This window comes from Beta vulgaris, chromosome 3 (assembly GCF_026745355.1).
Source record: "Beta vulgaris subsp. vulgaris cultivar EL10 chromosome 3, EL10.2, whole genome shotgun sequence".
Classification (NCBI taxonomy): domain Eukaryota; kingdom Viridiplantae; phylum Streptophyta; class Magnoliopsida; order Caryophyllales; family Amaranthaceae; genus Beta; species Beta vulgaris.
In genome coordinates, this window is record NC_079204.1 from 18,817,208 (window position 1) to 18,842,914 (window position 25,707).

Sequence of the window (25,707 nt, forward strand, 5' to 3'; positions counted from 1 at the left end):
TATAAAAAGTAATCCTTAGTGTCAGTAAAATAACCCCTTAGCATTCGATAAAGTAATCTCTAATTCACTAAAAGTAACACCTTAGCAATGAAAAGCAACGCGTTTTACTTTTTATGAATAAATGAGATTACTTTAAATATATAATGGGGTTACTTTTTATGAACTAAGGGGTTACTTGTACATTTATTATGGTTACTTTTTGTAAATATTTCAAGCTATTATATAATAGTTGGGGTTACTTTTGTGAACATATGATATCACTCAAACAAATAAATAAGGTTACTCATACATTTAATTAGGGTTACTTTTCTTAACTAATGAGGTTACTACTATAATATAATGGGTCATTTGAAAAATATATGAGGTTTACTTGTAGTAATAAATGGGTTACTCGTATGATAAAATAAGGGTACAAATAATAATCGTTACTTGTTATGAAGTAATGAATTCCCCATATGATAATATAAGGTTACAAATAATAAGGGTTACACGTACATTCGGATAGGGTTATCCGAAAACAGATTCACGCTTGGGCTTTTTTTAAAGGTGACACGAACATCATTATAAGATCTAGTTTGGACTTATTATTAGCTGGTCACATCTTTATTTATCAATGTGTTAATGGTAGATTTTAGAGGGAATAAAAGGAGAGATAAAATAGGAAAAAAATAGGGGAAATAAGAGGAGAGAGAAAATGAGGCAAAAAATAGGAAAAATGAGAGAGAATCAAAGAGAAAAAAAAAAAGTAAAAAAAAGAATGCAGAAAGAAGAGGGGGGAGAGAAGGGGTGGCCACACCATTAGTTGAAGGTGAGTTCCGTTTCATATAAATTATAGCCAAAATTGTCAACAACTACCTAATAAATATCACTTTTCATAAACAACTACCTAATATAAAACTTTTTTAATTCAACTACCTAATATAGCTATTCCGTCAACATAACACTATCAAAACCGTTAACTTTTGAATTTTCCGTCAACTTTTCGAAAATCCCCAATTACATGAACACTAATTTCAATCATTTCAAGAAACCCCATTTTGATGAACCTTAATTTCATCAATTTTTCCACAAATTCCAATTTATGAACCCAGATTTCATTAATTCTCCAAAATCCCAATTTTTAAACCCTTATTAAATCAAGGGATCATAAAGCCCACCTAAAAAAATTGCTCAAAACCCCCAAAAATCTGGGATTACTTTGAAAGATTTAGTTAAACTTTCACTGCATGGAGGAAGCTCAAATATGTATTTTCATCCATGAATTTTGGTGGAGCATTTCTACTTAAGGAAAATTAATGAAATCCCCAATTACTTAACAAATAAGGGTTTAGAAATTGGGGTTTTGGGGAAATTAATGAAATATGGGTTTATAAATTGGGATTTGGGGGAAAATTGATGAAATTAAGATTTATTAAAATGGGGTTTAAAATGGTTAAAGTTAGGGTTCATGTAATTGGGGATTTTCGAAAAATTAACGGAAAATTCAAAAGTTAACGGTTTTGGTAGTGTTATGTTGACGGAATAGCTGTATTAGGTAGTTGAATTAAAAAAGTTTTATATTAGGTAGTTGTTTATGAAAAGTGATATATATTAGGTAGTTGTTGACAATTTTAGCTAAATTATAAAAGTTTGTGTTTACCAAATGAGTAAATAATCTACCTCCCCAGTCTCCTCTCTCTTGTCATTCCGGTCGGCAGCTTCACACGGCACACGAAAACCAGCGACCTCCTTCCACCAGAAGCTCTCTGTTTGTAAGCTTATTTTACCATTACGATTTTTCAGTTGAATTTATTGCTTGTAACATTGACGTATTGGAACTTATACTTGCTACAATATCTGGATCAGTGGCGGATTTACAGAGGTAAGAGCTATACCCCCATTTTCAAAAAAAGTGTTGCAAGTGACAGATGCTCCACATTACTCACGTCTCACGCGTTCCCTACTCCCCTTCTTTCTCTCTCCTCTGGTCACTTGGTCAGTGACGTTTCTTTTTTTTCTCCCTCATACTTTTTCTTTTCTCTCTCTTTCTTTTTCGCCTCTACTGCCGACGCCCGACAGCCGGTCTGCCGGAGTTATTCTTGTCGTCACGACGCCACCGCCCACCGCCCACACTCCCTAGTTGCCCAGTTGCCAGAAGGCCAGAACCAGTGCATTAGGTCGCCCTTTTTTTTAATATATTTTCTGCTAATTTATAAATTATAGACTCTCATTTTGATGTGAATTGATATTTTAAATTGAAATAAGAAATTATGAAAGTGAAATTTAAATGTTGTGCAATTGTGAAATATGGAAATATGGAATTGAGATTACTTGAATTGAAATTAGAGATTACTGGAATGAAATTGAGATTACTTGAATTGAAATTAGAGATTAGAAATTGTAAAATTGAAATAGAGGTTGTGAACTGAAATTAGTTGAATTTGGAATTAGATGTTGTGAAACTTATATTGAGAGAGATTTTTTTTTTGCAAGTTAGTGATGATGATGTATTTAAGTGCTTCCAATCTATGAAAAGTCGTCAGATGCACTTGTAATTTTTATTTATTTAAAACTCATGTACTTTTGTCGTTTTAAATTTTGTAATTTGAATCATTCATTGATATTGGCATTGTATTTTTATTTGAATTTTTACTCGTAAATCAATTCAAGTATTGTATTTTGTTTTATTTGATTTTTTTCTCATCCGTACCCCTATCCTGTAATTTCTGGATACGCCACTGATCAGGATACGCCATTATTTTGATGCATGTGTAAATTGGAATTGCTCATGCATTTTATAGACTATGACATTCCATATTTCTTTTTCCTTATATATATTTACTTGGTATTTTCAGTGTAGTTGAGAGAGATTCCTTTTACTATGATTTGATGAAAGCTTCATTTATCTCTTAATCAAGTTCGTGTCTTGATTATGAACTTTATAGGCAAGATTTTTTAATTGAAGAACAATTTAGTTTGTTGATATTTTGATTTCAATTCATTGTAATTGTGGTGAAATGCTCCTTATATGCTAGAGCTTAGAAGACTATGGTATTACATTGATTTTAAGTTTGAATTTCATACTAAAATTTTGGGATTTGTCACTGTGGGTTTTGCTGTTTAAATGTTTGTTTAGCAATTGGGAATGCATAATTTTACTTCAATAAATCAGTTTTAAGTTGATTTTCTTGACTAAAAACTTATATTGAACTTCAGTTTGCCGTGCGTCAAGTCAAGAATGGGTAAAGCTTCAAGGGACAAGAGGGTTTGTGCATTTCCTTTATCTTTTTCATCTGGAAATACAAATGAAGTCAAGTTTTCTTTTGAAGGTAGTTGCTTTGATCTTGTAGGATATTTACTACAGAAAAGCAAAAGAAGAAGGATGGCGAGCTCGAAGTGCCTTTAAGCTCCTTCAAATTGATGAGGAATTCAATATATTTGAAGGTAGTGTATCCCCTACTCAGATTGTGTACCTTGTTAACTCATCCTTTTTAAATTCTTGATGGTGGAATTCGCAGGGGTGAAGAGGGTAGTGGACCTTTGTGCAGCACCTGGTAGCTGGAGTCAGGTTTTGTGTTGTTGCTCAACTTCTGTTATTCATTTACATCGTTTACTTTATTGCACTCAACTTGATAAAATCACAAATGCAAGCATATCCTAGTACTGAGTAAATTTGATTTTGCACTCTCGAACACTGATTATGGGATATACTTGCACGACCTTACCGTACTTGAACCTGGCCAATTTTTTTGGATGATATTGATCTATAAATACTAATTTACTCACTGGCCTAGTTCTTGAGGTGATGATATGCTTTTCTGTAAAATTAACTTTATCTTCATGTTGCTCTTATAATATTCTGAATCATGTACATCTACCTGTGTCTTTATCAAATATTAAAGTTAACTTTTTTTTTTGACAGAAAATATGAAAGTTAACTGATTAAATATAGTTATAGCTGATCAATATTTGTGTGAATCCTGTGAGAACTTGTGTCCTGAAAGTCTTATGTTTGGATTGTGGTACTAGGTTTTGAGTAGGAAGCTGTATCTCCCAGCAAAGCTTACCCCTGATTCAAGGTTTGCTTTCTTTATCTCAATTTTGATTCTTTGAGGGGCCATTTGTATGGATGTTGCAACTATTAAGTGTTTGAATGGTGAGCTGGGGGGGGGGGTTCCTAATTGACTCTGATACAAAGGGTTTTTACAAATGAGACATGTCCATGGCTGCTTACATTTACCTTCTTTATTTTGTTAAAGAGAGCAGTCATGTTTGAATCATATATCTGTAGCACTCTTGTTACCATGTCTCATGTAGTTCGAGATATGTGGCACATATTGCTGCTCCCTCATGCTTCACATGTATGTTTCCAGGCTTAGGGTGGAAAGGGATCCTTGTTGCTACAGTCTCACAGACTAAATTTAAAAGTTCATAACTAGAACATCACATGGATTGTCTTCACCATGGAAATAACATGCTTTGCCTTAGTATATCAAGTAAATACTTCCTCCGTTTCATAATACTCGCTACACTTTCCATTGTGGGAAGTTTCACATTACTTGCTACACTTCCTTTTTGGGCAATAAACTCTCTCTATCTCTCTTCTCTCCTCTCACATGGGTCCCTTTTCTTTTTACTCTCTACCTCTCTCTTCTCCAAAAATTGCCTAGGAGTCCGTGAATTGAGAAGTGTAGCGAGTAATATGAAACGGAGGAAGTAATTGAAATAAATGGCCCAACAGCCCAAGTAACGCTGGGTTGCTATGTTGCTGAAGTTGTGCCAATGAGGATTCAAGCTGTCTTCCTAAGGAATTGAGAATGTTGAATAATATATTTGCATTATGCAGAGAGTTTTCTTCAAGAAATGCAGCCATCTATCAATAAAGATTCAAATATTTTCACTCTGAAATTCTTTGTTTCTATGTATTCTTTCTTAGAAAATAAATGGACTGTAAGCATGGATAATGCACTAAATCCATTTAGGATTCCATGAGAACTGAAATCAAACCATGAGTTTGATGTGCCAGGATTTTTTTTTTCTATATGTAATGGCCGGTAAGTCATGTAGCGTATAGGTTTATCCAAGGGAGATTCTTGAGCTTTATTATGCTACTTAATCCACATGGCTTATTTCTTTAAAAGCTTTACTTCATGGTCATTTCTCATCATTACATTTTTAATTCTTTTGTGGTGCCAACATGCTACTGCTTGAGACTTGGCCCAACAAGCGGCTTTCTTCCAAACTCAGCTCCTATGTACTATCCCGCGACAAGGCTTATTGTCAAGTGCTATGTTAAGCACATCACAAAATTGACATGATTAAGAGGCAGGGTGATAACGAGCAAGCTCGTAGTGGACTATAAATTAATTTTAAGTCAGACAACGTTAGAGTTGAATGCGAGTGTTATCTTTGCTTAGACCAAGTTGATCTCTAGCTTATTGTTGACCATATTTTATATTAATTTTCTGGGTACATAGTCTTGTGAGTTGTGACTTGAGTCAAAATCTAGTTAAGTGAACTAATTTGGATCTATTAGAGACTCAAATTAAGGTCTGATGCTAGTCATTTTCTATTCGAACTTTTCATTGAGTATGCCATGAAATGATTGACTTACTACGATCATGCATGAGATGTGTCTGTATTGTTGTCATGCTCTGACCTTGTGGTGCATGAGTGTATCGTGCATCTGATGATGCTATATCTACCCAGGTACATCTCCATATGTTTGATTTACTCTAGTTCCGCCGTCAACCTCCATCACATGGTGTCACTCATACTCTGATCTCCACATTACAAGTTGTACCCATAAGTGTTTTTGAAAACTTGTTAGGACCTGATGCTAGTCATGTCTCCTTAAGACACATTGGTCGAGCACAAATAGAGGGAGGGACTGGAGAAACAATTGGTTTTCTAGCATACTTCTATTTTTGTATCACAGTTTTTCGGATGAACCATTTTGGCACTAATGGGGGTGCACTGAGTTCAAATGTAAGGTTATTGTTCTGTTATTGATTTGAAAGTGGATTAAGTTGAGTGCCTCATAATTGCTTGCCTTAGGTTTCTTATCCAATGCTTAGACATCAATCTTGCAAAACCATCAGGCAATTTGCCATAAGATCATGCATGACCAAGGGTGTCCTTGAAGTTTTTTGAGTCGTAACTTCATGAGTACCACGATATCTTCACTTGTTTCAAGCCCGCCTTCTGGTGGGAGCTCACATTGATTACTAGATTGTTAATAACTTGATGATATAGTCTTTAGAAATTTACCTCATAGTATGGTTTACTGTCATACTTGCACAATTTCCAGAAGTATGCTGAATCCCCAGATGGCTATTCAATGATGGCTTATGTCGTCAGCCAAGGGAGTCTATCATCTCTCCTCGGAATAACTGTCAAGTGCGGGAATATTATTCACATGAGATGTGACCTTGGTCATGGCACTTATGCTTGGAGGTGTTTACTACACTGTCAAGTTGCAGACCTGGAGATCATGTCAAGGTCCAAATATTAACAACACTAGCCCCAGATTTGAAGTGTCTTACTTGGCCTTTAATTTGATAGTCAATGGGACATTTAATTGATTCATTGTAATGAAAAAGACTCTTTGAACTTTAATAATGGTGGCCTATGTGCGACAAATTGGACAAAATCAGTTGCACAATAATTTTTCTCCAATTATTTCATGATGAATTTTAAATTTGTTTTCCCACTTTGCCTCTAACAATAAATCGACAATGAAGAGGCTAATAAAGCAAACTTTTGAGAATTAATCCTACTAAACTTTTCCAAGGAGGATACTTTGTGATGCTGTAAACCAGATTTTTCTGTCTTGTCAAAATGTATATGCCATATACCTGGATCTTAAGTCAGTTGTAAGTTGTAATATTGGTGGTGTTAATCATATCCAGTCTAAGAACCTATCATGTTCCCACCCAAGCCGGTATTACAATTTACTTATGTGAGGCGCAACAGGAAGGGTATAGTGGGTAATGCAAATTCAGTAGGCAAGCCGCAATCATGTGACGTAGGAAGAGTTTGTCAAAGTGAGAAGAACATCCAGTGAGATTATAACATAGAAGAGAGGAGGGAGATTCATTCTAGTAAAATATTCAGATTAAATATTTCGAGTAAGCCAGGCACCTAACCACTCAAAAGTTGTGAAAGTTGTTACAACCTTTGGAATTATCAATAAAATTTTTTCTCTCCTTTCTTTTTTTCTTCTTCTGCAATTAATCTCTCTTCAGGACAACCGATCCTAGGTCCTTGCAGAACATTGTCGAGACTAAGGGTGGCTGTTGTTTTTCTTCCTCTTTACGAATCTCATTTACTAGATACAGACTGAAAAAAAAGAATCTAAAAAGACCTTTGAAACCAGTGAATGCTGGAGCTATAAAGATACAAGTTGCTTTCATGCCCTGGCTTAAGATATTTCCCCACTAAACGAAGGCCTTGTACATGTAACAGCTTGAAAAATGTGCATATTGTACTTCAGATGTGAGAATTTTGCAAACGCGTGTTGTTTTTTTAGGGGACCAGATGATTAAATTCATGTTTGTATATTATTGCTATGCAGGGATACCGACATTCCTCTTATAGTGGCTGTCGATTTGCAGCCAATGGCTCCAATAGAAGGAGTTATTCAAGTGCAAGGTGACATAACCAATGCAAGAACAGCTGAAGTGGTAGGAGGTTAAAGTTTTTTTTGGGGTTTGTATATTTATGCTTGGTAACATGATGCAAGAATTGCAATTGTTTCGATGTATGCTATATGTTAGCGTATAATTTTAAAATTTGAAGCCGTCCTCCAATTTCCTCTTGTCATTTTATTCTTAATTCCATTTTCCATACAGTTGTAAGTGTTGAGCGTGAACTAAGCAAGGTATAGACCAAGACCACAAGCAAGAATCTTCCATTCCCTCAACTGGAATACCCCTCCAAAGTTGACTATCCCCAAATAATTTCTTCACCCCTGATGCATTTACTCCAGCCTTATATTTTGCAATATAAACACCCTCCCAAACTTAGTATATGCACTAGAGTGCATGAATCATGTGCAATCAAACAAAGGAAGTGGAAAGGGCAATGGCTAGGCCATTGGACTAGTTCATCCTAGGCAGAGGATCTCCATAATTGCCATAAGTGGGGCATTGGATGAGGGTCCCAACTGCTGGAGTAACCGGGGGGTTACCAAAGAAGAGAGTGGGTAAATGTCATTACCACTACTACTAGTCTACCACTACCATCCTTCTTTGGGTGGCGCAGAAGGTTTATTAGGATGCATGGATCAGATATATCATGGAAAATTCTTCATAACAAATTGTGTCTTATACAATGGAATCTGATAAGTGAGATTTCGAGTAAACCAGGTTTGTGCCACCGCCGACCAGACTCCCTATAACTATAAGGGGATCATGGTGAGGGTAGTAGGGGTAGGCGGGTTGGCTATCTTGCCAATTGGGGACCGTGCCATGTTGTGGTTGGGGGTGCGGGAATGGAGGTACTACATGTGTGGTGCAAAGTTGCCTCTCTCTACATGGTATTTGCAGATTTGGTTTGTTTTCACCATCATATTCTAAGCATACCCTCCATCATAGAAAGCTTACGATTTTGAGTGAGAGAAAGGGAAGTAATGGCACTCTCCAAATCAAAGGTGGAAGAGGAGGAAGATGGGGCTTGCCTAATACAGTGACCTTGGGGAGGGGGGTAATATTTTCGGCATGAGGTTGGGGTCTTCATCTTTGGGCTCACTATCCACATACCATTCAATATCTGCCTCTTTATCTATAGACTGTCCTAGTTGCCTCCAGATTTCGAAGATAACAATAGTAGCAACCTCTTACTAGCCAAATATATTGGTTGAGGTCTAGGGTGGGGCGGTGTGGCCGCTCATCACTCATCAGTCGCTCAGAGTTTCTGGTTTTGTTCTGCTCTTGACTGAGGATTCTAGGAGCGCCGCTTCTTGGTTGTAAGGAGTGCCGCTCAGTGAAACCAGGAACGCGGGACGTACGGCCGAATCGCGTCCTGAGTCGTTCGTACCGAATCGCGGAACGAACGCGACCCAAATCGCTGCGGTTCGCGTCTCAGTACGGTGGTCATGGCGTTTCCTTTTTCTTCTTCAAGGGTCGACACTAGAGGACCGAGAGAGAGAGGAGGAAAGAAAAGAAGATGAAAAATCGCAGATCAAGGGTTGATTCGAAAACCTAGATCTGGAAATTGAAGAGGAAAATGCTTATACTAGGATAAATTACCATGGGGCTTTGGTTCTAGCAAGAATTCCGAGCCAGATGGTGTTGTCAGATCCCCGGATCTCCGGCAGCGGCGGTCGGCAGTTGGCTTTCTCTCATTCTTTCCCTAGCCTCTCGACATTTCCTTTCTCTGTCTTCCTCTCTTTTTTTTTTTCATTTAATGGGCCTCCAGTCAGTTTTTTCTAATTACGTGGGTGTGCCCCTCCCCTTTCTCTTTATTTTTTTTCTTTTTGACTTTTTCTTAAAGTTTTACCAATTAGGGTTTTAAAGAAAGCATTAAAGTGGGCTAGGTATAGTTGGGCCTTTTAAAAAAACTGTCATAACTCATAACACCAAACGTTCCCGATTCACTCAAGGTAGCGTTTCCCGTTTCCGTTTCCGTCCCGCGTTTCGTATCGAATTTCGTTCCTTGTATCATTGGTGCCGCTCCTTGGTTGTAAGGAGTGCCTGCTCCTTTCCTTTTTTTCCCATCAAAACACATCACTAAAGGGGAGAGTTCTGGTCAAGCCGTCAAGGGGAGGGGGAAAGACACGAAATTTCCTAATTGCTAGCAAGCATCCTAATATGAAATGAAAATAAGAAAAAATGCACGAATAATGTAAGATTGTCATAGAAAAGATACTCTAATAACCTAAACGAATGAGACTAAATTCTCAGTCATCATTACTTGAAGATCACTTACTATATGGGTTGTGGGCTTTGATGACTGGTGTTGGGAGCATATTGCATACTTATTCCATTTCTCTTGACTTTACTTTTACTTTTTTTTTTTTTTGCCTCAGACCATGCTCTCTAGGTTGTGTTAGAAGAATATACGTTTGGATTAGCTCCTCCACAATCATCAAATATGAGTTTGGTTGCTGAATTTTGGTGACAGGGCAATATTTATGTCTGCTTCTCATTCTTTCGTGTTTATTGATCTTGGTGGTAAAGCTTAAATATGATTTTGGTCAATCTTTGGTCAAAGAAAACTAGCCTCTGAAGGACTGTTTGAGGGAAGATTCAGGAGTCAATTCCCTGATATATGTTTTATGGATGTGGACTTGATATGTATTTAGTTGCTTCTGTTCTTGTTTTGCTTATTTGCTGGTGATTTCTCCTTGTGACCTTATATTGATAGAGGAACTATTGTTATCAGTCATTGCTGTGTAGTGGCTCCAAAATATCCATGTACTTGCCAGTTTCTCCTTCATGCATACTTGGAATTTATATGGTCATAAATCAAAGTTTGCTAGCAGTTGTACATTGTTTTACTTGCTGGTCATTCCATCCTTTGGCTGGCTAATGCCTAAAGCTCAATTATTTGCCAGGTCATTCGACATTTTGATGGATGTAAGGCCGACTTGGTTGTTTGTGATGGTGCACCTGATGGTTAGCTTATTCCATGACTCACATGCATATAAGCTCTGTAAATTGTTTTTTTTATAGCTTAATATAATCTTATCTTGTGGCTAAAGAGAAATTGCTTCTGTAGTTACTGCAATATTAGGATAACTATATTTTGGCTGGTTCCTTGATGCACAGTTACTGGACTTCATGACATGGACGAGTTTGTTCAATCTCAGCTCATACTGGCGGTTAGTGATTTCCTTATCAGTAGATGCTGCATAGTCAAAGACAATAGTTACTACTATAGATGTAATTTTTTGAGTTGGATATATTATATGTAGACATGCTTATTCACCAGTACTCATATGTCCATTGTATGTGAAGGATGGTTGGAAGTGCTTAAGCTTGGTTTATATGTTTATAAATCTAAAGAAGGAAAAAGGTCAAACTTAGTGAGCTCCTGAATTGTATTTATTATCTTAAGTGAAGGTCATGAATGATTTACATATCTTGCGTACAGCACCAAATCCTGGATACAGCGTCGATATTGAATGAGAGGAATATTCTATGCCGCTTCTATAATACTTATGCATGCCAACTGCATGTAGCTATTGTGCCAATTATCAGAGAGCCTATTCGTACAATCAAATATGAATATATATATTCTTCTTCTCTTACATTGACCTGCTTTATTACTCAAACTCATGACAAATAGATCAATACAACCAAGTGGATGTTGTTCTGCACTTACTGCTTACATGTATGATACTATGATCGTCTTGTTATTTCTATAGCATGTTTTCCCTATTCAGGGAGTAGAGGTAACTATCTTATTTTCTATTACATTTTGATGAATATACAGGGAATGCTGTTCCTTATGTCAAAGATTAACCACCATTATATATTTTGGATTTGGTAGTATTATTGAAAGAATACGTAAACATGGTAGTAAACGCTAGATTAATTGTTTTTCAGCTATGAGCTTACCAGGAAAAATTGAAGCTAACTTTTCAGATATAAATGATTTCTCCTAGGAAACATCTGGGTGCATATTTTGTTTCTGCTTCAGAATGTTTGAATGGAAACTGGGCTTGTGTTTTGAATCCTGCATCCATCTGTGTGTGTTTGATTTGTGTCAATTGTCCATTTCTATGTTAGAACTGACTATTTGGAAATTTTGCTTTAAGGGTTTGACAATTGTCACTCACATATTGAGGAAGGGAGGAAAATTTATTGCAAAGATATTCCGCGGCAAAGACACGAGTCTCCTTTATTGCCAGGTAAACACTTGGAACTGATTCTACAAGATTTATGTAATGATCTCCACTTTAGAGTTTTTCTTGACTTGTGATGTCTGTCATCCATTGTTTAAGACAGCAATGATCATACTTCAGGTGCAAGAGGAACTTTAATGTGATTGTACATTGATGTTCTGACTATTGATAAAATCATGATTAAGTTATATCTAACAAAGAATATCTGTCTTCTGATAAAGAAATTGATCCCCACTTCCTTTAAATTAAATTCTATCCCGCCCATGAATATGATTAAATTTCTAACTGTTTTGGCATGTCTCAGAATATAACAATCCTCGTTGACTGAAGTAAGTAAATTTTTTCTGAACCATCTTCTAATATGGTTTTCCTCTCTAAGCAAGAAGAAGCTGAAGCTGAAGCTGGGTGGTCAAAGTTATGTGGCTATTCCTCTGTCACTATGCTGCTTAAATTAGTAATCTTAATGTGTTAACATATTATATATGCGGGAAATGTATTACATGAAATCTTTTTTTCAAAGGTGTTGTTTGCGAGCTCTGTTTTCATTCATCCTGTCTGAAGAATGGAATTTTACAGGCAAAAGAATCATTAATAATTCTATATTTCAACAATTATCATGGACTAACATTCTCTTATGACTCTTTTACTCATGATCTGACCTCAAAATATCCCCTTTGGTTTTATTTTTCTGCTGCAGCTGAAACTATTTTTCCCCAAAGTGACATTTGCAAAACCAAAAAGCAGCCGTAATTCTAGTATTGGTGAGAAAATTTTATCTTTGATTTAACCCTTTTTCCATGTCATTGGAGATTTGTTCTCCTCTTTCTGTGTTGTATGGAATCTTATATGCACCAACTTTTCAAGCATTTAACTATCATATCCTTCCCTGGGAAGTAAGGATTCAATTAGTTCTGCTGTAACTCAGTTCTCAAGCATTTAACTATCAAATCCTTCCCTGGGAAGTAAGGATAATCAGTTTGTCTATCTTATGATTCTTATGCTCTGACCAATTCCTGAAATCAACATAAAAAATTCTTCTATCTCCTTAGTATCTCTATCTCCACTAAGCAAATACTACATGAATGTTGATAATATCAAGTATTGAGCATAAATTGTAGGTTCTTTAGATGTTAGATGGATGTTATTAGCATTATCAGATATTGGCGTGTATAGCTGCTAGAGCTTATGAATTAAAGAGTTAGGATTCGTCAGGATTTTTATGCTGGCTAATGCAGAAAAGTACGATTGTTTTGCAGAGGCATTTGCAGTTTGTGAGGATTACTCACCTCCTGAAGGATTCAGTGAGAAGGATTTATATCGTCTTCTGAAGGAGATTGGCAGTCCGTCTGGAGCGGATGATCTAGGTAAGCATTAGCTCTTTGTAATATGCTTAAATGATGCATGCTATTCTTTGAAATTTAATTAATCACATTGTCGGTTGATTTTATTGGAACTTATTTACCCAAGAAATTTAAAGAATGATTGGGACATGCTTTCTGTATGTATGTGTATATATATGGACCCGGACCCACCAAGGTTTTTCGGTTCGTGTGCATAAACATCAATCTTACACGGATTCCTAGCTGTAAGTCAGGTCATGCACACATAATTTAGCATAAGCAATGTGAGGAATTTGGCAAAAGTAGTCGGTCAATGGTGGACCAATACCTGCCAAAGGTAATTCTACAAGTATGATACTGTTTTGCCCCTTTTTTGCTTTTAGTGGATGGATGAACTTGCATCTGTCTGTTGCATGTCATGCATTTATTGAATGCAGCCATGGATTAATTAGAGGGTCCAAATAAGGGGTTTTTTTCCCCATTTTTGGCTTCTCGAGAATTTACTGGGTATGACTTGGATCAATGAATACTTGCAACACTAAAATGTGTAGTCTCTTGAGCACCTCCAAGCAAACATACGAACAATTTTGTTTGGCTGCTAATAGTTCATCACCACCTCTGCCCGAAATGTCAATCCATTAGTCTTGTCCTCCGGATTCAAAGATATTAAATCTAATTAATTTTATTAGATTCTTTAATAGCTCCAGGTAATATGGTAATAGTCATAACTCATGACATTTATCTGTCAATTACAGTCCTTCCAATCACCACCCTTGTACCATTGCTGGTAGCCTGGTACCATGGTATCCGCCATCTCTTAGCTGTGAATCCTGGACATGGTGAAGTCAAGCTTGCTCCTTTATGTGGACAAAATAATTAAACTGGGGACGTTTCAAGCTTCATAATTTTTTTCCACAGCTATCTTGGGAACCTTTTTGTTGGTCGTGAGAGGATAACGATAATCAGGTATGAAAAAGAAGCTTCCGGATATAGTCTCGATCCCATATGCAGTTCTGCACTGAGACGAAGGAGAGTGAAGAAAGTGGGTGGGCCGTGGATGTAGGGCCCAACATAAAAGAAAAAGCTTACGGATAATAATGTATAGATAAAATATGGGACTTTCAAAAAAGAAATATGTATAGATTAGCATGGGAGGGGAGAGTATTCGAGATTGGATGACCCTCAGGACCAAGAATTGAGGTACAGATGTAGTTGGTCCACCAGTGGTTGGAGTGGCTGCAATAGGAGTTTTAACTACTGGGTGCCCACACTTCTCCCTATCTTACTTCCATCAATATTACCTTTATTGAATAGTCCTTTTGATGATAGAGACTGATTGTCCTCTTTTCAATTGAAGAAGAGCAAAAAATCAAACTATGGCCTTATTATCCATTTCTCTCTAATAGTAAGATGTCATACCCTACTTAAAGTTACTTGATCGTTATATGTAGAAATGGAGAACCTTTGTAATCATGATATATGAAACGGTGAGACATGCTTTTCGTACAGTGTATTTCATAGTCTTTTACCTTTTCGTCGGTTCATGTGCATTTTCATCATCAATATTACAAGAATGTTACTGCAACCTCATGTTTGTCCACTTGGTCTATGGTTAAACAACTTGTTGCACACAAGTAGATAATCTTGTATGCTTATTCTTTTTCGATTTATTTGTTATATTGACATGGTATGATTATATATCCCTCAAACCCCCCCCCCCCCCCCCCCCCCCCCACACACACACACACACAAGTACCATCTCCTGATCACGAGAGGGAGTATGGCCAGCCACCTTAACCTCACGGCTAAGCAAAGCTACCTACTCAAGGGGGAAAAAGAATTTACTAGCATACATTCTGAGGTTAGCTTTTCTCTATTTATAATGGATGGTTATACTTGTGTATGTTTGGTTTTGTGCCTTGTTACTACAGACTGCAGCAGTGCATGGTTGGAAGGGCCAAATAAGGTATATATTCCATTTTTGGCTTGTGGAGATCTTGGTGGATACGACTCAGACCGGTCATACCCATTACCTCAAGTTGCCGAAGGGACTTACAAGAGCTTGGATCCCGTGCAACCTCCCATTGCTCCGCCTTATAAAAGGGCTTTGGAGCTCAAGAAAGCTGCAAATCAAGGCTCTCGAGAACTTGAAAAGCTTTCCCTTGATTCTTCTGGATGAAAACTAGAACTGCATTTTTAGTTCTCTTTTTCAGTCGATATTTTTTATTTCTTCCTTGATTGCGATGTGTAGACGTTAGTTTATTGGCCATCATTATTGTACGCTTTGAAATTATGTTTCGCCTTTGTCCTTAATTATTTGTTAGGCGTTCTGTCCCATTTATAGTTGACTTTTGATTTTACTGAATTTCAAACAATGGCAAGTGACAAGTCACAACATGGAAGCTAAAGTAATGTAATTTGTGATAATGGTCCCCTTATAGAAATGGTTGATAGGAGAAAAAAAATGTGAGGGTATGAATTAGTGCCCAAAACTTAAAACTCGTTTTTTGCAATTAGTATTGCATGGAGATTTTTTGGTTGCATGTTCTTGTTTCTTTTACAGAACTTTCTGCACTAAAGCTTAGTATGAGCGAAAGAGGTACACATTGTTAGGTGGTGCTTCCTTAGGGAGTAGTGAGTACATATGTTGCTCAGTTTGAGCTTTACCTAGTGTCAATTTGTAATGTGCAGACATATTTGCTTAAAGAATATTACAAATCAACCTCAATCCAAATAGGTTTTGGCTGACCAAAGCAAACATTTATTATAGATCTTTAACACTTTGACTTTTCAACGAAAGAGAATACAAATTTCTCATGACTACATCCTTACATCAAGGCTAATGTTAGATTCCCAACATTCCCATGATATTTTCATAATCTTTGGAGAATATAGTGAATTTGACCTATTATCAATATGTTTTTTTTGGGCATCCTATAGAATGATAATCTTGCACTGAGACTCGGTGCTCCAGACTACCGATATTCTTGCTCTTAGTTTGGTAAAAAGTCTTATATTAGATTAGAATCTTGCACAGATCAACCCCAAAGCTAGTTAGGAATAGGAAAAGGATATTTGACCTCCCAAAGTTCTTCAATTGGGGTTTGATCAAACTTTTGCAGCAAAACCATTATGGCTTATGTTGTTTTAATTCATAAACTGTTCAAAAGGGTATTGCTTAGCTTATATTTTGAAATAAGTGTTAATTATGTGACATTATAACTGACATATAGTATGAAACAAGAAAGTGAAATATACATACACATGATTAAAAAAATATCCTCAATAAAAATAAAAAAAAAATGAAAAAAATGAAACTAAATTTAGATAATATCTTGAATCTCCCAATTTAATATACTTAAAACACTGCTTTATTCGTGTCCCCCACTAGGAGGGGTCATAAACTCATAGTAGACACTAAGACATTATATAAATATACATACCATGGGAGAGAGATTAAAAAATTAGTGTCACTAATAAAAAATACACTTAGATAAAGACATTAATAATCCCCTTTCTCAACGTATAACCACTTTAGATTAAATAGAAACCAACAATAGGCATAACAAATTAAAAGTAATAAAAAATAGAGTTGCTCTCCAATGTCATATCCTATCAACAAGACATGTATCCGGTATCCCAATTTCCACATGGTCATGGGATATGATGCATTGCTGCTGCGAGTGAACTTGGAAGTCTTCTTTGGTGGGTCTCTGTCTAACACTCCCAACTCCCCAAGTCCCAAGTCCCAACCTTCAATTATTGTGTATATTTTTATCTTGTTACTCTATGATCAAATATCAATTATTGATCATATCATAAGATTTCCTTGTCTACTAGGAGAAAATATTTATTTATTTGAGATATATGTACTTATAAGAACCCAAAATCATGCTAAAGACAATCAATTGTACAAGAGCAAATGAATAGTTGGTTCTTATTATAAAACAACAGATTTGTTCTATGATTAGGTGTCACATAATCTTACATCTTTATAAGTAATTATTTATCATAACACTTTTAATAGTTCATGTATGGCTAAATGATAAACAACTTGTGAGTTGTGAGCAAATAAGAGACATAGGACGAGGACACACAAGTAGAATTATATGAACCTTTCCTCTTTCTTGATTACGAGCAATTTGCTATTCAGTCTTTTACTATTGTCTTTTCCTTCCCATCCTTTCTCTACTACCCTATTTTATATAGTGATGTAAACTAATTTAATTCTAATATTAATCTATTTTTAGATTTGTGATTTGATTTTCGATTTTTCTGAAGTTGTATATGGGACAATTATTCTATAATAAGAATAGGTGGTATAAATTTCAAAAGACTGAAATTACTATTTCAACTTCACTATTGAAGTACTTCTAAAATGTAATTATACCTATTAGTTGTCCTACTAATCATCCATGATCTTTTTAGAGTTTCATATGACATCTTTTCGGAGTATTTGTTTAAATTTAGAAGACTAAGCTTATCATTTTGACTTGGATGAAGGCATATTTTTCTTATTTAATACACACTCACACGAACAAAACATACTAAATATCTGATGAAGTAACCCACTTGCCTGGCAGTGGAATACAAATGGAAAAGAGAAGAAATCAATTGGATTACTTTTTCCATATACTGAAGACCAAGTCCCTGAAGTCAAGGCAGGTATTCATCATTTAAAGATGCCCTCAGCCCATCTTTTTCGTTTGTTTGCTTCCTCGAATCCTCCTTACTTTTTATTCATCTATCACCGTTTTCCTCTCAAAAAAAATCTATCACCGTTTTTCTTTTTCTTTAAGGATCTTAAGACACCGAAAAAAGTGATGTCGATGTGATTGCAAGATTCTACGGAATCCATGATTGGCATTTGCATGTTTATCTTCAGACGTGTGGAAAGTTTTTTGGTGTCCAAGACTAAAATGGTAGTTATGGACCCCGAACACAAAGAAATTATGTTAATGTAAAAATACAAATAAGTCGATGACACTCAAGACTAAATTGGGAATTATGGACCCTGAACACAATGAAATTATGTTAATGTAAAAATGCAAATAAGTCAATGACACTCCATTGCTTGGGATTTGAAGTTTTTTAAAAGGTATATATCCGTTCGAGTTATTGATCCTTGTATGAAAGGTTGAAGGATCTTTAACTAACATATGAGTAATCTAATTAATGAAAATTTACCAAAATTATCTGATGAGAACGTTTTTTTTTATAGTAACAACATCGAGATGATTTTGCAAACTTAAAGAAATAAAGAATAGTAACAAGAAATTAATCGCAAGTTTCCATTGTAAAGGAAAAAAGTACATCCATTATAATATGAGATAGGTGAAGTGGTGAACAACACTTCGAGTAACACTAAACTAAGTTAAACATTGCAAAGGAAACAAATACATCTGCCTCGATTTTGGTCAATGGGTGCCCAACACCACCCATCAAACTGCAGCAAGGCTTACGTCAAGGTGATCTATTATCACCTTTCCTCTTCAATCTGGTGGTTGAGCCTTTAAGTCTACTCATGCGCAAGGCTACATCCCTAAATTTATGGGAGGGGGTTGAAGTATCTTCGGGGGCCCAAACCTTACAAATCTGCAGTATGTAGACGATATGGTTATTTTTTGCCCTCAAAACCTTGATTACTTGATATATATAAAAAGCACCCTCATCCTTTTCGAATTATCCTCCGGCCTTCAGATCAACTTCCACAAAAGCTCTTTAATCGGCATCAACATGCAATAATCTTGGTTCCGGAACGCAACAAATTCTCTTCAGTGTAATATAGGGTGTTTGCCTTTCAAGTATTTGGGGCTCCCTATCGGGAGGCAATGCCTCACGAATCAGTTTCTGGAAACTTATAACTGACCGAATGCAAAAGAAACTCTCATCCTGGAAGGGCAAACTATTATCAAAGCCTCCTTGGCTAGCCTCCCCCTATACTTCATCTCATTGTTTCCCATGCCCAAAGGAGTTTATTGACAAAATAAATCGCATTCAATGGCGTTTTTTTGGGAGTGGTGTTGATGGGAAGCGCTCTATCGCTTTAGTATCCTGGGATCTTGTTCAGTTACCGAAATCATTTGGTGGACTTAATGTTGGGAATCTCATGGCCCGCAACATGGCTCGCTCTCCTTCTAAAGTGGGTCTGGTGCTACATTAACGAGCCCTACTCACTTTGGCGTTAAGTGGTTAATTGTAAATACAAATACACCACCAATTTCACATTAGCTTACACTAGGGGAAAAAACAGAAAGGGCTGCGCTTTTAGGAAAAGCGCAGCCCTACTAGTGAAGAGCTGCGCTTTTTTAAAAAAGCGTAGCCCTACATAGCAGAAGGGCTGCGCTTTTTTAAAAAGCGCAACCCTTCACATAGTAGGGCTGCGCTTTTAGGAAAAGCGCAGCCCTACTATGTGAAGGGCTACGCTTTTTAAAAAAGCGCAGCCCTTCTGCTATGTAGGGCTGCGCTTTTTTAAAAAAGCGCAGCCCTTCCTAAAAAAATTTGAAATAAAAAAGTTCGCGGGATTCAAATATTAAGCGGGATTAGTCAAATATATCCCTCATTCTTCTCTCTCCTCTCTCACGTCCCTCATTATTCCTTTTCCTCCTTCTCTCACGTCCCTCCTCCCTCTCCTCCTTCTCTCTCATCCTCTCTTCTCTCTCAAAAACTCCCAGAAACGTTGCGACAAAAACGCTGAAATGATTTGCACTAATCATGTCGACGGAGTCCGATTGCCTATTGTGATACCTTTTCGGAAGCGGAACGGGCCAACGAGTCAAATGTTCTTGTATAAGTTTAAGCCATCCGAGTTCGTTTAAGCCTCCAAATAGCCATTTTAAGTTTTTCGGAATTTTTTTTTCCTTAATTATGTATTAGGGTTTTGTTTTATGTATTTAAACATTATTAGGTTAATGTTTGGAGGTAGTTCTTGTATACTTCTCTTTGTTTTGATTAAATGTTCTTGTATACTTTTCTTTGTTTTGATTAATGTTCTTGTATACTTCTCTTTGTTTTGATTAATGTTCTTGTATTTTCATCTTTGTTTTGATTAATGTTCTTGTATTTTCAGATCTATAATTTCTTCTCTTTAGTATATTAGTTTTTGTTCCTTTTTTCATTTTTGTTTCGTTCTTTTTTTTTTTTTGTTTTGGGTTTAGTATTTTCATTTTCGTTTCTCTTCTCTTCTGTTTAATTTCAGAAAATGTGAGATTATGAGTAAAAAAATGTCGAAAATTTTTTTTTTTTTTTTTAATTTTTTTTTTGGTAGGAAGGGCTGCGCTTTTTAGGTAAAAGCACAGCCCTTCTAGCTGAAGGGATGCGCTTTTCTAGCGCAGCCCTACTTAAAAAGTGAAGGGCTGCTACTGAAAGGGCTGCTGTCAAAAAGCGCAGCCCTACATGCCATTTTCAGCGCAGCCCTTCTTCATTTTTCCACTAGTGTTATCTGGCTATACCGCTGACAAAGGATAATTTAGGTCGTTACTAATCTCCTAAGTCTCCTAAGTCAAGTAAAACCTACCTAACTAAATCACTAAACTAGGTAAAGTGATAAGTAAGGATGGAAATCCGCAGGGAATAGCAAGAAGAACACTAATGTTGCTAATTGTTGCAAGCTAAGTCGAAAATTTAGCAAAATGTTTGGTTTGTTAAACTAAGAACTAAATTAACTAATTAAATAAGACCTTAAGAAAATGCTAAATGATTAGACAAGAAATTGATTGATAAAAACATTGGGAGAAGGGGATAAACACCACCCAATCATGATTTTGGAAATAAGAAGCGCGAAGTATAGAGGGAAGAATCAAGCAACTAATTGAGGTTATTGGCTCTTAACTAGGTCTAAGCCCTCTCTCAAATGGTGCATAAAACTACATGGCCAATTTATAAAACCCTCACTCAAATCTCACTCTCACGAGCAATTAAGCAAGAAAATAGCATAAACATCAACCTTAATCTCCTCTCTCAATTTGACTAAGGCATCAATCAACAAACATTCAAGTAACCAACTAGAATGCAAGTATATAATAGTCATGCTATTGATTAATTAAGAAACCCAATCAAAAGGGGCCTGGGGGAGCGCTCACTCCTTTTTCCATTTGCACTTTTCCTCAAATACAACCACTTTAAACAATAGTTAGTGATCAAAGGGGACGGGGAAAGAGCCATGAAATTCCATCTACATAGCATGCATCGTTAGAGGATGAAAATGAGGGAATTAAAGGAAAAAAAAAGCGCATTTGAATTCAAAATTATCATGTAAATCTTGCCAAAATATGCATATGAGTGAGACTAAATTCTCACTCATCAACCGACTAATGGGGGTCCATGGAAAAGCATATGCTCTGCAATTCTTCAATACACAGTTACAAAATTCTTCCCACCATCAAAATTCAGAAAACGTGTAGGTAATGGCAAAAATACTTTGTTTTGGGATGACGTATGGCTAGGAGACCAACCAATTAAAATGGTATGCGGTCATTTGTTCTCCAGTGCAATTGATCAAAACTCAACTGTAACATCTTTGGGTTTTTGGGATGGTTGCGTGTGGGTGTGGAATTTTTCCTAGGCCCGTGCTTTTAGAGTTCGAGATAACTATGAAAGGCAAATTCTTCAATCTCTTCTTGATCGATTGCATCTCTCGGCTGATTGCCTTGACTTTTTCTCCTGTACTCCGGAATAATCTGGCACTTTCACTGTCAAATCACGTGGCTTGGAAATTGTCAAACTTAGCAATTCATCTTCTTTCGACTATTTCAAAGGACTATGGCGTGGACTAGTTCCACATCGTATTGAAATCTTTGTTTGGTTTGCTCTTCTTGGAAAGTTGAATACAAGGAATAAATTGGCAACTTTGGGTGTTATTCCCCATTCTCTTAATGTTTGCGTACTTTGAAACCATCATTATGAAGATTGCTGCCATTTATTTCTCCATTACAACTTTGCAAGTTATCTTGGAACATCTGGATGTGGTGGATGTGTCTTTGGAACCTTCATGGGCCTCTCCCTAATGATCTAAAAGGGCTTTATGGTCAATGGTCCTATTCGGGTGCATCAGTTTTTGTTCAAAAAGTTTGGAGTGCAAGTTTTTTCATCATCTTGTGGTCAATACAGAAGGAGCGCAATGCTAGAATATTTTGCAACAATCCATCTCCTATTGAATCCATCTAGGACATGATTCTACTAAGGTTAACTTGGTGGATCAAAGGATGGGGTGATCCATTCCTTTATTTTTCGAAAGAAGTTTTTAGAAATCCATCGTGTCTAAGGTGGTCCGGAAGTGCCCCTGGATCTTCATTGATAGCCCCTCTCCGCCATTAATATGGTCTCCTCCTCCTCCCCTCAATCATCTTAAATTGAACGTGGATGCATCCTTCTCTCATGTTATCCATGTCTCCGCAGTAGGGGGCGTGCTTCGCAACCGCAATGGAGTGTTCAAATGCATTTTCTCCTCCCCGATACCCCGTATGGAGAGCATTAGTGCCGAGATCTATGCCATCCTAAGAGCCGTAAAAGTCTCTTCCACTGTTGCCAAGTCTAATACCCGCCGCATCATCATCGAATCGGGCTCTTTTAATGCGGTGAGATGGTGTAACTCTAGTGATGGAGGCCCATGGAACCTGAATTTTCCTCTCAATTGTATTCAATCCTCTCTCAAGCAAGGCCTAATATCTGCTATTATTCATAAAGGTCGTGGATCCATTTCGGTTGCAGACTCTTTAGCCAAACAAGGCCTTCACCGTCAATCTGACTTTATTGCTTGGTTTTAGTCTCATTATGGTTTTAATACTGTAATTCGTAAACTCTCTTTTTGAACCTTGTGGCATACAATTGTTTGTACCTGCTGGCACCTTGCCTTAATGAAATGACAAACCAAATTATCAAAAAAAAAAAAAGTAAAAAATTCTAATTTTAGGGTACACTATGTTGAAACTATAGAAAAACATACTAGGATATAGATAAATTGTAGTTTGTTGTGTTTTCGTGTTCTGTCAATGATCAATTCTTTTTTGACTTCTTCTTAACTTTCTTGTTTAATTTGCATGGACCATACTTGAAATGCTTTGAAGACATAATTTCCCTCTAAATTTCCCGAGGTTACTTTAATTTGTTGAGAAATAACCACCACTTCAATTTTGGCGCTAAATTAAATTTGGAGAAGTTTGACCATTTCTTGAGTTGACTTATTGACTTTAGTTTTGTCTCTTTGGTTAGATTTATATTTGAACTAGGCCTTGAATTTAATCTCTAAGGGTCTTTGTAAAATTTGAATAACAAGTTGCAAAAAATATCCCCATTGATCGAATACATGGGACAAAATATTTTGCTAAGTACTCTCCCTATTCCAATCTTGTCACAACGATGCCATTTTAGGATGTACTCATCTAGTTGTAATATACTAATTTTGACAAACTTATCTCTAGTTTTCCTACAAACTTTGGCTTTATAATCATCCACCCCACTTTTTTCTATCTATTTTTCCCACCTTAATTCGTGTCCCCGAATCAATTCAATTAAGGTTATGTCGAACAGGCATTTGAATCATGTTTGGTTCAAATTCTTTTTAAAATAAATTTGACTTGGGTCATGTTGAGTTGGGTAATTTTGGACCGAGTCAGTCTAATTCTAATTCAAATAATATATAGAGTTATTCAGGATTTAGTTGTGTTGCAAATTGGGTTATTTGCGATATCAAGTTAAGTGCAGATCACGTTATCTCACTTTCAGCTGAAGTTCATATTAGGTATTTATCACGTTCAAATTAGATTCAGATAGATAAGGTCATTACTGAAATCATGCCAGTATTAGGTCAGAAAAAGGGTGTTTTACGATTCCACCATTCCAACTTCAAATGATGATATATCATAATATATTTATTCAAACAATTTTAACTAACAAATTCAAGTGACTGATAATGAGACAGACAAAATTATTTGCTATAGTATAAGTCAACTAAATATAGTTTGAATTACTATACACTAGATCCAAATGCATGCAATACTGGTAAGGAAAGAACCTTTCAATTTCAAGATTGGGGGTTCGATCCCCACTAGGGGCACTTTGGAAGAGGGGTTCCCCTTACCCACCCCTCTCAAAGTGTCTACCCGCAAACCCAGACCTGGTTAACATGCGAGAGGTTTCGGTCTGGCAAGGCCCTTCATCTTATCATGGGGTCCCTAGGGAGGGCCCGTAAAAAAATAGTGATAGTATATTGACATCAAATTACAAAATATTTGTCAAAAAAATAAGCGCATTTAAGGTAATTCAAGTGGATACCAAAACTATTAAGAGTTGCCTTATATAATAGAGATTAATAAGGATTCAAATTCAGATAAACTTAAAATATCATAGGTTGTTATAAGTTAAAATAAGTTACTCAAATAAGTGAAAAAGATGTAATACACCATCAATTATACTGGTATATTATATATGTTTTGTAAAATTCATAATAATTTTATTTGATAGATATAACTAAAGTTTGAATAAGATAAGTTCACATAACTCAAGATAAGTTTAGTTCAAATTAACCAACACAAGTTCGTATATAATAACTTGGTCTATCTATTGATAAAATTTTGTATACTAAAACTTCAGAGTTATGGAATTGAATCCTACTAAAAGTACTCTAACAGTGAAATCCCCCCTTACAAAAGGTCTTGTTTGTTAAGCTGTGCCAAGTTCGGATGGAGAAATTATCCTCCTGTGCAGAGCCATATTTGATGTTGGACAACTTTTTCCATATTATGACATTTTTGTAATTTTGCTAGCAACTTGATACAATACCATTAAATATAACATTTACTTTGTAATTCTCCGTAAATTTATAAATTTTATAAATATATTTTAATGTATAGTTATTCATATTTAAATATATTTTAGTATTTAAATGATTTATTTCTTCAAAGGTTGACTATTTGAAAGTTAAAGGAATTATTTTAATGATGTAAAGAAGTTAAAATATTTTGTTTAGGCATGCTTTGAAAAATATTTGAAAAACTCAAAACGGATTTAGAAAGTGGGTATGAGGAATCCAAACACTATTTGGATTGGGAAAATGACTTCTAGTTGGATATGGGGACCCAAACACTAATTTCATCAATCATTAAACTATATTTGAGTCCAATCACCTTTTTCTAACCCCACAAGGAAAACATATATAAATCCTATAAACCCCAAATTTTCCTCACACAACTTTATTTTCTTTCTCCTTCTCCCAAAAAATTCAGCTCGCTCTCCTCTCTTTCTCTCTTTTTCTTTTGCTTTCGGTTTCCTTCCTCCCCACGTCAGACATCACCGACTGCCAGCGCCACCAGCACCGATCGAGGCTGCCGTCCCTTGCTCCGACGTCTTCCCTCCTTCTCTTTCCTTTGCTTTGGTTTGATTACTTTTCTTCCTCCTCAAGTTTTATTCAAATTAAAGTTTATGTTTTTAAGATTTGTTTTTAGTATGATTATGTTTAAAAGCTTTAGTTTGGTGATTTATTTATGAATCTAAGTTTATCTAATTTATGTATTGAAGTTTTCAAAATTCAGACTTACTTAT

General features: G+C 36.1%; 1 protein-coding gene across 8 annotated transcripts; it reads left to right on the forward strand.

Moving 5' to 3' along the window:
• Window positions 1-1,609: 1,609 nt before the first annotated feature.
• On the forward strand, window positions 1,610-15,468 carry LOC104889093 (putative tRNA (cytidine(32)/guanosine(34)-2'-O)-methyltransferase). 8 transcript variants are annotated; one of them, XM_010674235.4, is made up of 14 exons: window positions 1,637-1,751; window positions 1,846-1,861; window positions 2,059-2,156; window positions 3,196-3,244; window positions 3,330-3,423; window positions 3,498-3,547; window positions 4,009-4,058; window positions 7,556-7,664; window positions 10,538-10,598; window positions 10,752-10,804; window positions 11,744-11,836; window positions 12,528-12,591; window positions 13,087-13,194; window positions 15,102-15,468. In XM_010674235.4, exons 4-14 carry the CDS (start codon window positions 3,218-3,220, stop codon window positions 15,347-15,349), a joined length of 957 nt encoding a protein of 318 aa, XP_010672537.1. In that variant the 5' UTR covers window positions 1,637-1,751; window positions 1,846-1,861; window positions 2,059-2,156; window positions 3,196-3,217; the 3' UTR covers window positions 15,350-15,468. The 8 variants fall into 8 exon arrangements, with proteins under 8 accessions (XP_010672539.1, XP_048497194.1, XP_010672538.1 ...); XM_048641237.2 differs by lacking the exons at window positions 1,846-1,861; window positions 2,059-2,156; window positions 15,102-15,468 and adding exons at window positions 2,835-2,924; window positions 13,926-14,755 and having other exon boundaries at window positions 1,632-1,751; window positions 3,344-3,423; XM_010674236.4 differs by lacking the exon at window positions 1,846-1,861 and having other exon boundaries at window positions 1,633-1,751.
• The last annotated feature ends 10,239 nt before the right edge of the window (window positions 15,469-25,707 follow it).

Coding starts and splice junctions, on each gene's coding strand:
- LOC104889093 (XM_048641232.2), top strand. Junction 11,837..12,527: donor CGAGTCTCCTTTATTGCCAG/GTAAACACTTGG, acceptor TTTCTGCTGCAG/CTGAAACTATTTTTCCCCAA. Junction 12,592..13,086: donor CAGCCGTAATTCTAGTATTG/GTGAGAAAATTT, acceptor ATTGTTTTGCAG/AGGCATTTGCAGTTTGTGAG.